Source organism: Leptonychotes weddellii, chromosome 4, assembly GCF_054177405.1.
Source record: "Leptonychotes weddellii isolate Sample4059 chromosome 4, ASM5417740v2, whole genome shotgun sequence".
NCBI lineage: Eukaryota > Metazoa > Chordata > Mammalia > Carnivora > Phocidae > Leptonychotes > Leptonychotes weddellii.
The window spans coordinates 138,189,511-138,205,914 of record NC_138372.1 but is presented as its reverse complement, the minus strand read 5'-3'; the positions used below and the strand labels follow the sequence as shown (position 1 = coordinate 138,205,914).

General features: G+C 43.1%; 1 protein-coding gene across 1 annotated transcript in view; it reads left to right on the top strand.

The window, feature by feature from the left end:
• Window positions 1-359: 359 nt before the first annotated feature.
• Window positions 360-16,404, top strand: part of SNX31 (sorting nexin 31) — a 57,728-nt gene continuing 41,683 nt past the window's right edge. Inside the window, exons 1-4 of the mRNA XM_081817208.1 lie at window positions 360-524; window positions 636-710; window positions 10,350-10,464; window positions 13,949-14,013. Coding sequence (XP_081673334.1) covers window positions 459-524; window positions 636-710; window positions 10,350-10,464; window positions 13,949-14,013 — 321 coding nt within the window. The 5' untranslated portion in view covers window positions 360-458. The remainder of the gene's footprint in view (window positions 525-635; window positions 711-10,349; window positions 10,465-13,948; window positions 14,014-16,404) is intronic.

Here is a 16,404-nt window from a genome sequence, read left to right as displayed (position 1 = left end):
TATGTGGCTGGAGCAACCATTTTAAACTTTTGGGGATTCTGATGAAAATCCGGAGAAAACCTAGGACCGTCTCCCCAGAATTCTATCTCCCCCGCACCTACGCACGCACGATTTTCCCGCCAAGGAGCCGGGAGAAGTCCACACCCAGGGTGAAACCCCCGACGGGCGTGTGTTCCGTCCCAGGTCCCGCCCGGCCCCTGGGAGCCCGGCTCCCCGCAGGCGCCGGCACCCCGCCGCTCGGCCAGAGCTGGGCGGGGCTCGGGGGCGGCGTGGCCCGGGGCCGGCCCCACCTGTCGACGCCCGGGGCGGCGTGGCCAGCTCCCCCACCCCCCGCGGCCACCGCCCCGGGGCCCCGAGACTAGGCCCGCGCTGCTGCAGAGCCGGGACTCGCGGACTGACGCGCCGCCGCCGCCGCGGCTCGGCTTGCCAAGCGCTGTTCCCGGGCCGCCGCTGGAGCCATGAAGATGCACTTCTGTATCCCGGTGTCCCAGCAGCGGCTGGACCCGCTGGGGGGCCGCTACGTGGTGCGCCGGGGGCCGGGGTCCGACTGGGCTGGGGGAAGGTCGGTGACTTGGCGGGGCGGGGGCTCACCTGCTCGCTCAGCTAATCGGGGACGGTCTTTCTCGGTGTTGCAGCTGTACTCCGTGTACCTGGACGGCTACCTCTTCTGCAGGGTGCGCTACAGCCGACTGCATCGTTGGAACGAACAGGTGAGCAGGGTCGAGGCAGGTGAGTGCGCCCCAAGACACCGGACTTTTTGAGGACTCCAAGCTCCTAATCGGCAATTTGGTATTGCTTGGCATACCGCTCCTTGTATATAGGTTGCCGCTCCTAACCATCTACAGGTGGGAGATGAGGGGATAGGCTCAGGTCATTCTCCCAACCCCTTTCCAGCCCAATGATCCCCCCCCCCGCCCGCCCAGCAGCCCCACCTGGCAGGGTGCTCCATTTCAGTTTCAGCTGTCCCCCAGGACAATGCCCCCATTCAAAATGAGCATACTCAGTCTAGACCAAGGTGCCTTAGGAATCTTGTACGCAGGTGTTTAATCTCCTCTCTCCCAGAGTTTCTTAGGCTGACTTTTTAAAAAAGGTGTGTTTATTTTTGTTTTCAAATTCGTGTATTTATAGGCTTCAAGTACTGGCAGGCTGGAAACCCAGGAAGCAGATGACTTATCAGGACAGGAGGCCATTTCCCACTATAGTTTCTCACTCTGATGTCCTGGTAGCATTTTCTTTGGGAGGCAGCCTGATTTATTAACCTGCTCTAATGGGTTTTATTGTCCTAATAAGGAAGTGTTGCAGGTCTTCAAATTGGGTTGGAGAAGTAAAAGAAAGTTTGGAAATAAACTTCACCCTCCCTCTACCTCCACGCATAGTGTTTTCTTTTTAATTAATTTTTTTTTTTTAGATTATATACCCTGATTTTAAAGAGAATATACCTAAAATTAGAAAGAAAGGGGAGCCTCGTTGGCTCAGTGGGAAGAGCATGTGACTCTCGATCTCAGGGTCCTGAGTTTGAGCCCCAGGTTGGGTGCAGAGATTACTTAAATAAATAAAACTCAAAACAAAACCAAGAAACAGACAAACTTGCCCAGGCAACAGCTATTAACATTTTTAGGAGAATCCTTCCAGGCAATCTGGGTTTCTAGTGAGTAGATATACCTTCTGTTGAAGGACAGCTCTTAATTTCTTTTTTTTTTTTTTTTTACTATTGCAAACATTACAGTGAGCCTTCTTGCTCGTATCAGGGGGCATTGGAAAAGTCCATTTTCAAGATATGATTACGTTTCTTTGGAGTCAACAAAAAACAGGTGTAATGTGCTTGTTATCTTGTAATATGCTTGTAATTTGTGTGGTCCTCTCTGAATTGCTAGCACCTGCTGCAGTTGCCCCAGAAGGTTCTCGGGAATGATGGTGGGCAGACTCAGTGAGGAAGGCATGGATTCAGACTTGTGCAAGATGAGAAGCTACTTGTGACCAAAACCTGTCTGGGGATTTGAGAGGACTGCTGAGGTTGGCAGATGGAGATCTTAAGGGAAGAGAAAGTATAGGTGTATTAGGTATTTGGAGGAGGAAGTTGAAGTATCATCTCCCCCACTAATCTGTCTTCTCTAACGTGAGGTGGAATTGGGGAGGTTGCCATTCACAGCATGAAAAGCAGGAGACAGCAGTGGAGAGCAGGGGGGTGTGGAATTGACTAACCACTTCCTGGCTGGTCACCTTACCTCTTCTCTGACCTTCAATTTTTTCATCAAAAATAATAAATAGGTGGTTATAGGTGTCCACTTTCCAGGGTACTTGGGAAGAGTAGGGGCCAGTTTCCGCCAGAACCTCGGACGTGGTACATGCTCAGTAAACCTTTGCTGACTGATTTAAGATTTTATTTATTTGTCAGAGAGAGAGCGTGCACGCACAAGCAGGGGGAGCTGCAGGCAGAGGGGAAGCATTTCTTTGGGAGGCAGCCTGATTTATTTTAAATTAATTATGCAATTATTTAAATTAATAATGCAAATAGCCACCTAAGCTCAGCCTCCAGCTGAGCAAGGAGCCCAATACACGGCTCCATCCCAGGACCCCAGGATCATGACCGGAGCCGAAGGCAGATACTTAACCAACTGAGCCAGCCAGGCGTTCCCCCCGCCTTTTTAAAGATTTATTTATTTGAGGGAGAAAGGTGCGCCCATGATGGGAGGGGCAGAGGGAGAGAATCTCAAGCAGACTCCCCACTGAACGTGGAGCCTAACATGGGGCTCAATCTCAGGACCCATGAGAACATGACCTGAGCCGAAACCAAGAGTCAATGATTAACTGACTGAGCCACCCAGACACCCCACTGCAGTGGACTCTTAAATATTGAATTGCCACAGCCTGGTGCCCAATGTGGGGTATAGAGTAGATATTAATTAATACTTCATATTTGTCCCAAATTTTTCAAAATCCAAAAGTGGAGATTTCTTTATCCAGTTTCCAACTACCTTACACCTTGCACTTAGCATTTTTCCTCTTTCAGTAGGAACAACTTCATTTTAAAGAAACTATTTAGAACTTAGGTGGCTATTTGCATTAATTTAAAACAACAACAAGCAGTTACTGTGCGTTAAGGTTGGTGCCAAGAGCTTTACATGTAATAGCATGTTTAATTTTTACAGCAGTTCTATGAGCTAGGATTATAATTAGCCTCATTTAACAGATGAGAAAACTGAGGCACAGCTTGCTCATAATCAAACTGCTGGTAAGTATTGGAGCCAAGATTTGATCTCCAGAAACTGCTGTGACCCATTACATTTTGTGGTTTCTTACTAAAGTCAACAAAATAAATTGTATCAGTAAGACAATTGGGTCCTGAAATAACAAGGTTTTACTCTATTTTGGAATAACATGAAAATTCCCAATTTAAGGTGTTCAATGTGGTGAATTTTGGTAAATGTATACAATACTACCACCATAATCAAGATAAAGAAAAGTTTTGCACTCTAAAATTCCCTTGTCCCCTTTGCCCTTGATCCTCTCCCTCCACTTCTCACCCCAGGCAACCAAGATCTGCTTTCTGTCTGAGTTCCAAGCACAGGATCTAATTCAGACTGTCCAGCAAGCCTCTGTGGGGTCAGCAGTACACTCATCATCATGACTCCCATTTTGTATGTAGTCTGAGTAAGGTTGCCAGATTTAGCAAATAAAAACACATGCTCCCCAGTTAAATGTGAATTTCTGATCAACAACAAAGAAATTTTTAGATAAGTAGTTCCATGCAGTATTTGGGACATACTTAACCAGGCATCCTTTATTTTGTCTGGCAACCCTGAGTCTGAGAAAGTTTGGGGGATGTCTTTCAGGCACTTCTCAGCTAGATCTTATTCTTCCTCTTCCACTGAAGATCTGAAAATGGCTCAGAATTCTTAATCTGATTTAATACAAAGCACTATAAAAAGGGAAACAATAAAAGGCCCCATCTGTGTGTGCATTTGAGTATATTTCCTAGGAAGTTCTGTATCCTGATAGAATAAAAATGTCGTCTTATAGAATTAACTGCTTTATTTACTTAAGAAATATTTACTAAGTTCCTATTAGATGGTATGCACTGTGGTATATTATGTGCAGATGGCACTTCAGCACATGTGATTTTTTTTTTTTTAATTTTATTTGAGAGAGAGAGTGTGTGTGAGAGAGAGAGCACAAGCAGGGGGCAGCGGGAGAGGGAGAAGCAGGCTTCCCGCTGAGCAGGGAGCCCGATGGCGGGACTCAGTCCCAGGACCCTGAGATCATGACCTGAGCCGAAGGCAGACGCTTAACGACTGAGCCACCCAGTCGCCTCAGCACATATGATTTTTGACTTTTAAGTATTGGATTTCTATTTTGTATATTGGATAACTTTGAGATTGAGGAAGGGCACCTGCCCAGGCAAGGTGGCCCCTGCTCTTTCTCTTCCCAGCTGCGTGGAGGCTAATGCATCTAAGACTGCCCCTGGGGAACTGAACCTGGCTGTTTTTCAAGATGTCCGTTGTGACTTGTGCCCTCTGAAGTCATCGCCTGCAGCCCTGTCCCATGGTGAGGTTCCTTCCAGGTCTGGCAGCTTGCCCCTCTGCTGTTGAGGGCTGTTCATCTCTCTGCCATGTGAACTGCCTGACCTGACTTCTCTCTGCGCCTTTGGCTAAATAAAACCAGTTTGATTTATGCTCCACTCTTGCCTACACCACCTTCCTCTAAGGGATTTAAAGAGACCTTCGAAGGAAACATTTAACTAGCTCATTTTGACCAAGTGTTAAAGATGAGGCCATCCTGTGTAAGCGACACTGGACTCTATGAAAAGGATGCTCGCCCCTTTGCAAACATTCTGCCAGTATCAGATATGGCAATGGGCGCAAGCCATAGAATCTTGCGAAGGATCCTTCCATGGTGATGGAAATGCTGTGTGAGCCCATATGTGCTGGTTTAGTCTTCGCCACTGCAGATGCTAACCCAGCCTAGCTCCTTCCCCTCTTTCCCTACCTCAGATTCTCTGTATTAGACTGGCCCATTCATTACCTCTGTCTACCTCACTTCCCTCTCCTGGGAAGACCCCTACTTTCTGGCCCACTGGTCAGGGACCAGCCCTTTCTCAAGACCCATCTCAAGCCTCACCTCCTCTGGGAAGTCCTCCCTGATTGCATGAGATGCCTTTCTCTGATTCCTGTGTCACTTCGTGTTTAGACCTTGTCATGTTCCTCCTTTTGTGTATATATTTTCTTTCCCTTGGTTATTTAGTTACAGAAGCCAAATATTTAAATGAAGGAATGAATGAAGGCTGTAGGCATAGTATACCCAGCATGGAATCCTTCTTTAGTAGATGCTCAATAGAGATTTGGTGGAGGAGAAGGAAGGGAAATGAGGGAGAGAAGGGAAAAGTAATGAAAATCTGCCACTTATTAGCTTATAGGACCTTGGTTAAAGTCACTTCATCTCCCCGAGCTTCAGGTTACTGTGATTATCGTGTAACTTTGATGTGAAGGTGGCAGGATGACATGTTAATGGTGATGATGATCATCTACCTCACAGGGCTATTTTGAGGAACAAACAGAATAATATACAAGCTCCAGGCTAATGTTATTTGGTGCCAGATGCCACAGTCTGGATTGCTTTGAGCTATGGCCCTTTATCTGGTAAATCTGGGGTTTTGATTCGAAGGGGCCTTGGAGAGGTGGAATGGATAAGTCAACATTAGAAAGGACACCATTTGTGTCTGTAATTCCACTTGTCCTGGGTCACCACTTTGGGATAAGTATGGGGGGCTGGGAGTGCATAAGGCGGGGAAGGAGATGATATTTTCCATCGGCCAGTAAAGTTCTCTTCATGTTAAAAGGCAGAACTCTATGATGGAGAAATCAGTGCAGGGGATTGTGCTGGGATTAAAAACATGTATTATCTAAAGAGGGTCTTTCAAAAACCAACCAAAACCCCAAACAAAACATCTCATAATAAACAAAAGAGGTATGTTTTCCTTTGGAGAACTTTGAACAATTTCTGGGAAGTCTTTGGGCTAAACTCTAATACCAGGTAATTCTTACTATGCTGTTGGTTTTAATAGCTAAACTGTGTGCTGAGACCAGTAGCAAAGGTTATATTTTGATGGAGTTGAAGAACTTGGGGAGTCAATGATTGATGTTTGGCAGACCTAACTACTCAGTTTATTATATGTTTATCTTCCCCCTTAAACCAGTATTAGAGAGGGGAGGGGAAATATTCCTTGAGAAGTCAGCTCAGGTTGTAAAACCTGCTGGGAGAGTTTGGGCTGTGTTGGGTAATAGAACCTTAAGCCTTGGTGACTTTTCCCCCCGGCTCTTGGCCTTATGGTAGGGGCCTCCCCAAGATGCTCTCCTGCCCACGGAAAACCCAGATGGCTTAAGGATGCTGTGATTCAAACCAATTTGGGAGCATCTTCGACATTTATGAACGCATGCCTAGGAAGACAATTGCATTTTAAATATCGCTTAATCCATTAATCAAGAAATAGTCACATGCAAAGAAGACAATTTTCTGCTCCTAGTTCATGGAATTAACAGAGATGGGGTACATAAATCCCAGGTTGTTTGAGCAGCCTTGCCTGGTTTGATGCTCCAACTGGGGTGACTTTGGGCAGTGTTTAGCATAACAGGAAAATTGCCTTGACTTAAAAAAAATTGTTGCTATAATATTTTATACTACCAGATTTAAAGGAGGAAAGGTTGCAAACTTTGATGGCTATAGGGGTCAGGCAGGTAATTGAAATGAGAGGCGTGGGCCAGGTGAGAGGCAATGGGGACTGGTGGAAATTGCTTAGACCTCCTCTAAAGGGGATGATTATCTGAAGAATATGAACGCAGTGATTCCAGAACCTCTGATTTTTCAAGAAGCCAGAACATCAGGTTTGTTTGTTTGTTTTTTTAATGAGCTTTATTTTTGTGGACCAGTTTTAGATTTACAGAATAATTGCAAAGATAGTACAGAGAGTTCCCATATATCCCCGCACCCAGTTTGCCCTGTTGTTTTCCATTAGTAGGGAACATTTACCATTAATGAACCAATATTAATACATTATGATGAACTATAGACCACAATTCAGTTATATTTCTTTAGTGTTAACCTAATGTCCAATTGCTGCCCCAGAATCCCATCTAGGACACCACATTACATTTAGTTGTCGGCTTACTCTCCTCTTGACTGTCAATTTCACAGACTTTTCTTGTTTTTAATGACCTTTTCGAGGTGCACGAGTCAGTTATTTTGTGAGATGTCCCTCTGTTAGAATCAGACGTTTTTCACATGGCCAGGCTGGGGTTATGGAAGACCACAGAGGTCCCTGTTGTTCTAATCATATCACAGGAAGAGCACCTACCATCAACATGACTTAACCACTGTTGATGCCTTGATCACCTGGCTGACGCTGTGTTTGTCAGGTTTCGGTACTGTGGAGTTACTCTTCTTCCTCCTTTTCCAAAGTGTACCCTTTGGAAGGCAGTCACTATGTGCAGTCCACACTTAAAGAGTGGAGATTAATGCTCCATCTCCTCATGGGATGAGTATCTACAGAAATTATTCAGGATTCTTCACGGATTTGTCTCTTCTGTCCTCTGTATTTTTTCAGTAATTGATAGCTGCATAGACTCCTGGATAGTTACTTTATACTTTGGGTTATACTTCAATACTGCTTTATTCTGCTATTTTACCTGTTCCAGCTTCTGCCCATGGAAACTCCTTCAAGTTTGCTCCTGTAACTCTTGCACATGTGCCCGTTGTTGTTGTTTCGAGCACTTTCTTGTTTTCTGGTGCTACAAGATGCCCCAGATGCCTCTTCTATATCTCCTGCTTCAGTTCTAAAAAATCAACTATGTTCTTCATGGAGCCCTGGTTGCTTTAGTTGGGGAATGGTTAAGAGAAACCAAGATCTCAGACTAGGTATGTTCGTTGCTACTATCGTGTTGTTGCTTCGAGGCCCTCTCAGCTGACAGAGCAAGGAAATATGTGTATACACATATCTATAACTCTCTTTATATGTAACCATCTGTATCTATGTTAAGCTAAACATGAGTTCATACCAAGATCTCCAACTATCATCCACCACCACATGGGTCATTCCAGCCTACTGCCCTTGCTTATCCGAAAACTCTCACTTCAGGAATGAAAAACCTGACTCCCATCAACTGCCATCCATTTACTTCATGTATCTCACCTACAGGCAGGCATTTACTAACCTTTCTAGATCTTAGACCAATGCTGTCCAATAGAACTTTCTGTGCTGATGGAAATGCTCTATGTTTGCTTTGTCCAATTCAGTAGCAACTTGCCACGAATACTGTTGAGTATTTGAAATGTGGCTAGTACAACTGAGGAACTGAATTTTAAATTTTATTTCATTTTAATTGATTTAAGTAGTCACAGGTGGCTAGTGGACATCATGTTGAATGGCTCAGCTCTTGGCCATTGCAAAGATATTGACTTTCCCTTGAGTGAGATAGGAAGCCATGAAGGATTTTGAGCAGGGCAATGGATTGATCTAGCTTACCTTTTTAGAATGTTACCTTAGATGCTGTATTAAGAATAAACTGAAGGGGGTCAAGGGCAGAAGCAGAAAGATCTGTTGTAAAGCTGTTGCAGTAATGGGGCAAAGAGAGGACAGTGGTTTGGACCAGGGTGATGGCAGTGGGGGTGGAGAGAATTGGTAAGTTTTTTGTTTTTTTTTTAATTTATTTATTTGAAAGAGAGAGAGGGAGAGACAGAGAATATGAGCAGGGGGAGGAGGCAGAGGGAGAAGGAGAAGCAGACCCCCCACTGAACAGGGACCCCGATGTGGGGCTCGATCCCAGGACCCTGGGATCATGACCTGAGCCGAAGGCAGATGCTTAACCGACTGAGCCACGCAGGCGTCCTGAGAACTGGTAAAATTCTTGATGTATTTTGAAGCTAGGGCCTATGCATTGTAAATATTCACCAGATACACACTGTTTGTGACAAAGTCCACTAGGAATTAAAATTTCTACCTCTTTGTTTCTCTTAAATCTGTTTTCATTTTCTTTAAGCCACCGACTATGCAATAGTAAGAGTTTTAGCCCTTCTGCAGAGGTACCATGTTAAAACCTGATTTCTGGCTAGTTTCCTTTCTCCTATTTTATTTTATTTTATTTTATTTAGATTTACTTATTTCAGAGAGGGTGGGGAAGGACAGAGAGAATGAGAGAGAATTTCCAGCAGGCTGAGCGTGGAACCCGACATGGGGCTCCATGTCAGGGGCTCTGACCCTGAGATCATGACCTGAGTCAAGAGTCAGAGGCTTAACCGACTGAGCCACCCAGGCGCCCTTCCTTTCTCTTATTTTAAAGAGAATGATGCCGTGCCTTATCTTCAAGCTGCTACTGTAAGTGTAGGGCTAGCTACACTTCATTCTTCATTCTTCAACTGTAGGGCATGGCTTCCTTCGAGGAAGGAAGATGCACTTTTGATTATCAAAATTTAAAACATATTTTTGATACATCCACTATTTAGCTTGCATAAAAATAATTGCCACCTTGGTCTTGGATCAATATTTGGGTGAGTAGGAGGGTGGGAAGGGCCTCACTGGGTTGCTACTGGGATCACATGTCAGCCTTACAGGAATTTTATAAGCCAGCACTGTCCAATAGAAATATAATGTGAGCCACTTATATAAGTTAAATTTTTCTGGTAGCCCGACTAAAAAGCATAAAAAGAAACAGGTAAAATTAATTTTAATATACTTTATTTAATCTAGTATACCTAAAATATTACCATTTCAACATATAATCAATATAAGGAGTTATTAGTGAAATATTTTACTTTTTTTTTTCTCTGTACTAAGTTTGGGAGTCTGGAGTGTATTTTATACTGATGGCATATCTCAAGTCAGACTAACCATATTCCCAGGGCCCATTAGTACTGGCCAGGGGATACCATATCAGATCGCATGCTGTAAGCATCTGTTATGTTCAGACTTGGTGGAGGTGGGGTGGGGAATTAAATTCCTAACTATGCTCATTGTTATCACAGATACTATTGGAGAATGAGTTAAAGAAACATTGTATGGCATGAGTGGTGGGCAGTCTTACAAAAACAAATGAAAAATTAAAAGGTATCCCAAATCTACCAAACTCAGACTGGAGAGGTCAGTCTGTAGTATGTCTAATAGTATCTTCAGAAACCTATCCTGAAATAAACTCCTTCCTAAGAAAATCAAATCATCCCCTTTTCCTCCTTTTGGCCAGCAGGAAGGGTTAATTTTAAATTAAGTACTAGAATGAGACTTGCCCTAAGAGGAGGCTTTGGTGTCTCATCAACCTTGAATTGGAGGTTCTTTGCCTTAACTGTGTGTTTTCTGGATCTTTCAGCTGAGGCGGGTCTTTGGAAATTGCCTGCCACCTTTTCCACCAAAGTATTATCTTGCAATGACCACATCCATGGCTGATGAGAGGAGGGACCAGTTGGAACAATATTTGCAGAATTGTATGTATTTGGATTTTATTTTTACAGATTTATTGAGATACAGATCATATACTGTAAAATTCACACATTTAAAATGTGCAGTTCAGGGCACCTGAGTGGCTCAGTCAGTTAAGCATCTGCCTTTGGCTCAGGTCATGATCCCAGGGTCCTGGGATCGAGCCCCATGTCCAGCTCCCTGCTCAGCGGGGACCCTTCTTCTGCCCCGCCCCCCATTCTCTCTCAGATAAATAAATAAAATCTTTTTTAAAAAGTTGTACAATTGAATGGTCTTTAGTATATTTACAGAATTGTGCAACCATCCACCATAATCTAATTTGAGAACATTTTTGTCACCCCAAAAAGAAACCTTATACCTATTATCAATCACTCCTTATTCCTCTCCCCCACATGCCTCTATCACCCCCTATACTAATTTCTGTCTTAATAGATTTGCTAGTTCTGAACATTTTATATAAATGGAAACATACAAAATATGGCCTTTGTATTTGGGTTTTTTTGTTTGTTTGTTTTTTAAAGATTTTATTTATTCATTTGAGAGAGAATGAGATAGAGAGAGCATGAGAGGGGGGAGGGTCAGAGGGAGAAGCAGACTCCTCACTGAGCAAGGAGCCCGATGCGGGACTCGATCCTGGGACTCCAGGATCATGACCTGAGCCGAAGGCAGTTGCTTAACCAACTGAGCCACCCAGGTGCCCTGTATTTGGTTTTAAAAATACTCTGTTTTCACATTTGCCTTTGGGTGCTGTATGTTGGCTTTGATTGTAAAAGTCAAAGACCTATTACCTGGATTGAGACCAAAATGGAGGGCTGAGATGAACTGTTTTCCTGAAAGCTCTCAGGAAATATCAGAGTTGCATTTCCATCTCTGTCCAACAACCAGGGAGCCTCAGAGGTCTGCTCTGACCCTAATGAGGCTTGCAGTACCCTGGTCCTTGGCCCTTGCCTGCATCCTGCAAATGCTGTGCACAGCAAGGGGGTTTCTCAGAAAGGGGGTTGGGGAGAAGTAGCAAAATTGGCATTCAAGTATTGAAAAGGGGAAATAGTATATACACAAAATATTTGAAAAGTAGATCCTGTCCAAAGAGTATAAAATGAAAGGTACATTCCCTTCCAGCCCAGCCCCCACCCCCTTAGGCCTCTAGAAGTAAACACTATGACTTACGTATTCCTTGGAAGCAATTTTTGTGTCTACTGGTGTGTATGCACATCCCTGTTTGTTAAACACAGATTGGAATGTACTCTATATACTTTTTGGTACCTGATTCTTAAAAACTTTATTCTGAAAGAATTTCTGACTTACAAAAAGGTGCAGAAATAATGCAAAGAATTTCTGTATAGTCTTCACCCAGATTTCCCAAATGCTAACATTTTATATTTGCTTTATCATCCTCTCAATTTCAGGATATGCGTGTGTGTATTATATATAATGTTTTGAGAGGCCTTTGTTACATACACAAGCCACTTTCCCCTTAAGTACTTCTGTGTGTATTCCCTAAGATCAAGGACATTCTCTTCTACAACCACACTATAGTTATCAAAATCAGGCAATTAACACTGATAAAATAATGTTATCTAATCTAGAGACCTTTTTCAAACTACACCAACTATCCCACCAATACCCTTCATAGCACAAGAAAAAAATGTGTTTTTCTTCTGTAAGTTGATTTTTCCCTCTTAAAAATCTGTATTTTATAGACCATTCTAGATCAGCAATTATAGACTTACTTCATTACTCTCATGGTGGCACTTGTTTCCTTAAAAAGGATAGTAAATAAAAATTCTAGAAGTCCTCTATTTCCCATTTGTCTTTTGTAATGGAGAATATACCTCTTTTAGACCTGTTAAATAAGCCTTTTCAAACTCAAAATGTAATATCTGTTGAATTTTTCTTCTCTCTTGGTTTGATTTCTCATGTCTTAGGGAAATACTCCTTTAACTGCTGGCCTCTCCACAAATGATCACAGTGCCTAAGGGGTTGCTTTTCCAGGCCTGGCCTTTGTGCACATCATGGGGATATCTCCTGCATCCTCCTCTGGCAAGGCAGAGCAAGGAGACAGTGTGACTTAAGACATGGGCTCTAGAGTCAGACCCAGAGTCAAATCCTAGGTTTGCACTTCACTGGCTGTATGACCTTCTCTGTAAAAACATTTACCTTCTCTGAGCTTCAGTGTCTATTTGTAAAATAGAGATAATATTTATCCCAGGGTTTGTTGTGAAGATTAAATGAACTAAAATAGACAAAGTGCTTAGCATTGTACCTGGTTCTTAACAGTTGCACAGTAAATACTAATTGATTGAACACTTTTTTCAACAGCTTTCCCCATCTCCAAGAATCCAAGCTAACAATTATAATGTTAATTTGCATATCCACCACATAGATTCCAGAAAATAAGACAAGGGCTCCCCACCCCCCAAAATCATCTCCCTTAAAAAAGAGGGAATACCTTTTATAAAAAGTTTCTCATAATAGGGAGACTTTTTTCATTACTTTCTTTTGAAAAATGTTGCATTGTTGGGAAAGATACAACTTGAAATGACTTCAGTCAGTGCTAGTTTTGAATGCTGGTAGAAGTTACAGTGAGGCAGTCAATTGAACTGGCAACAAAAAAAGAAGGGAAGGGAAGGGAAGGGAAGAAGGAAAAAGCGAGGTAAGGAAGGAGGGAGGGAGGGAAGGAAGGAAGGAAAGAGAAACAGAGAAAAAAGAAAGAGAAAGGAGAGAAAAAGAAGGAAGGAAGGAAAAGGCATGGTGGGGATGGGAGTGAAGGGAAAGAGAAAGACATTTGCTACAGATTTAGTAAGTACGTAAGTTTGGCTAGAGTGAGGGGTCCAGGAGAGGCGTTACAGGCACGAGGGTAAGAAATGAGAAAGCAGGCTGGAGAGCACCTCCTACAGGAGTTTAGACGTCTCAGGGGAAAGCTTCTGCCCTTCTGCTCTGGCCACAGCACCTGAATATTGGTATCTGAGCTTTAAAAATCAAGAGGGAAATACTCTTATAGGTATAGAAGAATAGAAAACTTTAAATCTCTCTGACAGCCTTACAATCACTTCTCTGGGGATAACCTCTCGAGAGCTCCTATTAAGAGAGGTACTCTCAATCAGGGTTTCTTGGTTGATTTCAGATTTTCAAATTAAGAAATGTCTTGCCAAAGTGGGAGTCCAGGTCCAAGTTTTAAGATCTTTTTGCTTTTTCACATTAACTTCATCATCATCCTGGTAGGGGAGCAAGCTGGATATTGAGCGATATGGGGATGTGTGAATAAAGTGAGACTCCTGGGACTGATATGATGGGTTCACGTTGCTGTCAAGGCTGCCTGGAGGAGGCAAGCTTTGCGGATTTTCATGTATCTGCTAGGTCATATCTCCATTGCCCAAGGAGGCAGGGGTGCACTGGCAAGGCCTTCAGGGCTCCCTGGAGGACAGAGCAATTTAACAGAGAAGTCAACCCAGCCCCATGCTAACCTGGCTCACCATCCGTATTTTTCAGTAACCATGGACCCAGACATGCTGAGAAGTGATGTCTTCATTGACTTTCTAAAACTCGTACAGCTGGTAAGCATGCTCTTCTTTACTAAGATCATTATTTTGCTGCTGAACATGTCTCTTAGTTACCATGTGTGTGTTTCTGGCCATCGACCCCACATTGGGTAAAATATATTCATTTGGAGTAATTGGAGGATGGTTCCTATTTCAGTTGTTTTTTGTTTGTTTGTTTTGGGTTTTTTTGGAGGTTTAGATTCTAGATGGAAAATAAGCATGTCACTTGACCTTTGAATTTAAGTAAGCAGATACCTTTTAAATCCTGTAGCCTAAGCATTGTACATCTCAAAACTGGCCATGAGAAAGAGGACCTTTCATCATTAAGGGCCTTCACAACAATTTGGGAATCTTCCTTCTGTAGATGGGATCCAGTGTGCCACAGTGAAGACATCAAGACAGCAGGAAGAGCTGGGCCAACTCTTACTTGTATCTTCTCTGCTCCTAACTCTGTTGTAAATGGATCACAGAGAAAATTCAGTCTGAACAGAATGACATAGAACAACTCCCTTTCCTTTGTTGGTCTGCAGAACCACTGGCCACTTGCCTGTAGAGGTTGGAATTTTGCCAAGTAGGCTTGGTTAGCACACCACTCATTCTCGTTGTACATGGGGGAACATTTTTATGCCTACAAGTATGTTCTTGACTGAATGGAAAGCTTTGCGAAGATTGAAGTCATAAGAATAACGTGATATTATTGAACTGGATCCCTAGCTAGGGGAGGAATGATACTTTGATGGGATTTGTAAAAAATGGAAGCAAATTTCATTTATTCCGTGGGTCAACCATGTTGGTATAGTAACTGGTCCATTCAACCTGAGAAATGACCCTCAAGTCTCCCACTGTGTCACCGTTCATATTTTCACATATACTTGATGGCTAAAAAAATATATACTTTCTTTGAAAAGATTGTTGTCATAAAATTCAAACAGCACAAAAGGGCATATGATCCCACCACCGACCTCCAGCATGCCTCTTCAGAGACAGCTGTTTCCATTTAATGTGTGTTCTTTCTACATGTTTCTGTGCATTTACATGCATTTGTATGTATGCATATCCTTTCTGTTTTACAAATAAACACATACTCCATGCACTTACTGAAACTTGTTTTTTAAAATTCTGCATCTTGCCAATCCTTCTACGTCAGTCCCCAGAGGTACATTTGGCCTCAGTTCTATCATCTTTTTTGTGTACATTATGACTTTTGCTTTCAGTGCTTTTTAAAAACCATTCATGGGGCATCAGTGTTTTGGAGCTTTGTTTGAGTGTCTTTTCTTCTGATAATCTGAAAGATTTTTGCCTGGTTTAATTCTGTTAGTGTTTTACCTTACCTTGCTTACTCTGATGAGATTTTCACTTTTGTAATGGCTTTATTTTTCTCTTCCGTGTCTTCCGTCAACTTTGTCAGCTTACTTTTCTACCTTTTTATTATCGTACCTCTTTTTTGAGGCCTTCAGCTATTCTTTGAGTGTCATCTCCTTAGTGGCATGGTGTGGGGAATATATTTTTTACCCCTAGTTGGTCACGATTCCTCCCCCACTTCCACGCAGGAGTTTTACTGGGGGCGCTTACTCTTTCTTCTCAGGCAATCACTCAGCTTTGGAAAGGGCTGTGCTTTGTGAGCAGCTGACACGTAGTGTTGAGGAGGAGCTGGGGTTGAGTCATTTGAATATGTCCATTGTACTCCTGGATCTTACCTCTTGTTTCTGAGCACTTTCTCTGACATTCTGCCTGGAGGCCCGAGCAGTGTGTCTAGCCGAGAAACCATAGCCACGGGTGCACACAGCATGATCTAGCATTTTAAACCCTCTTATCGACTAAGTAGTCTCAGGACTGGCTTAGTGGTTTAGAGTGCAAGTGAGATGACCCAGGTTTAAATTTTGGCGGCCTGACTTTAATTTGTACGGTTTGGGGCAATTGACTTAGCCTCTTTGTATCACAGCTTCCCCAGCTGTAAAATAGGGAGAATCGCTCCTGCCTCACAGGGTTGTTTTGAGGATTAAGTAAGCCTTCAATATCTCTTAAAGCACTTAAATATCATCTGGCAAACTTAACACTTAGGAAGTACTTGCTACCATTAACACCAGTCCTTTCTTCTCTTCCCAACCATGTTAAGAGATTGCTTTCTGCAAAGATGATGTGTCTGCACGTTTTTTGTGTGTGGCCTCCCCTGCCACACACAAAAATGGGTACATTTAAAATGGGTCAGCAGTTGGGCGCCTGGGTGGCTCAGTTGGTTAAGCGACTGCCTTCGGCTCAGGTCATGATCCTGGAGTCCCGGGATGGAGTCCCGCATCGGGCTCCCTGCTCAGCAGGGAGTCTGCTTCTCCCTCTGACCCTCTCCCCTCTCATGTGCTCTCTCTCTCATTCTCTCTCTCTCAAATAAATAAATAAAATCTTTAAAAA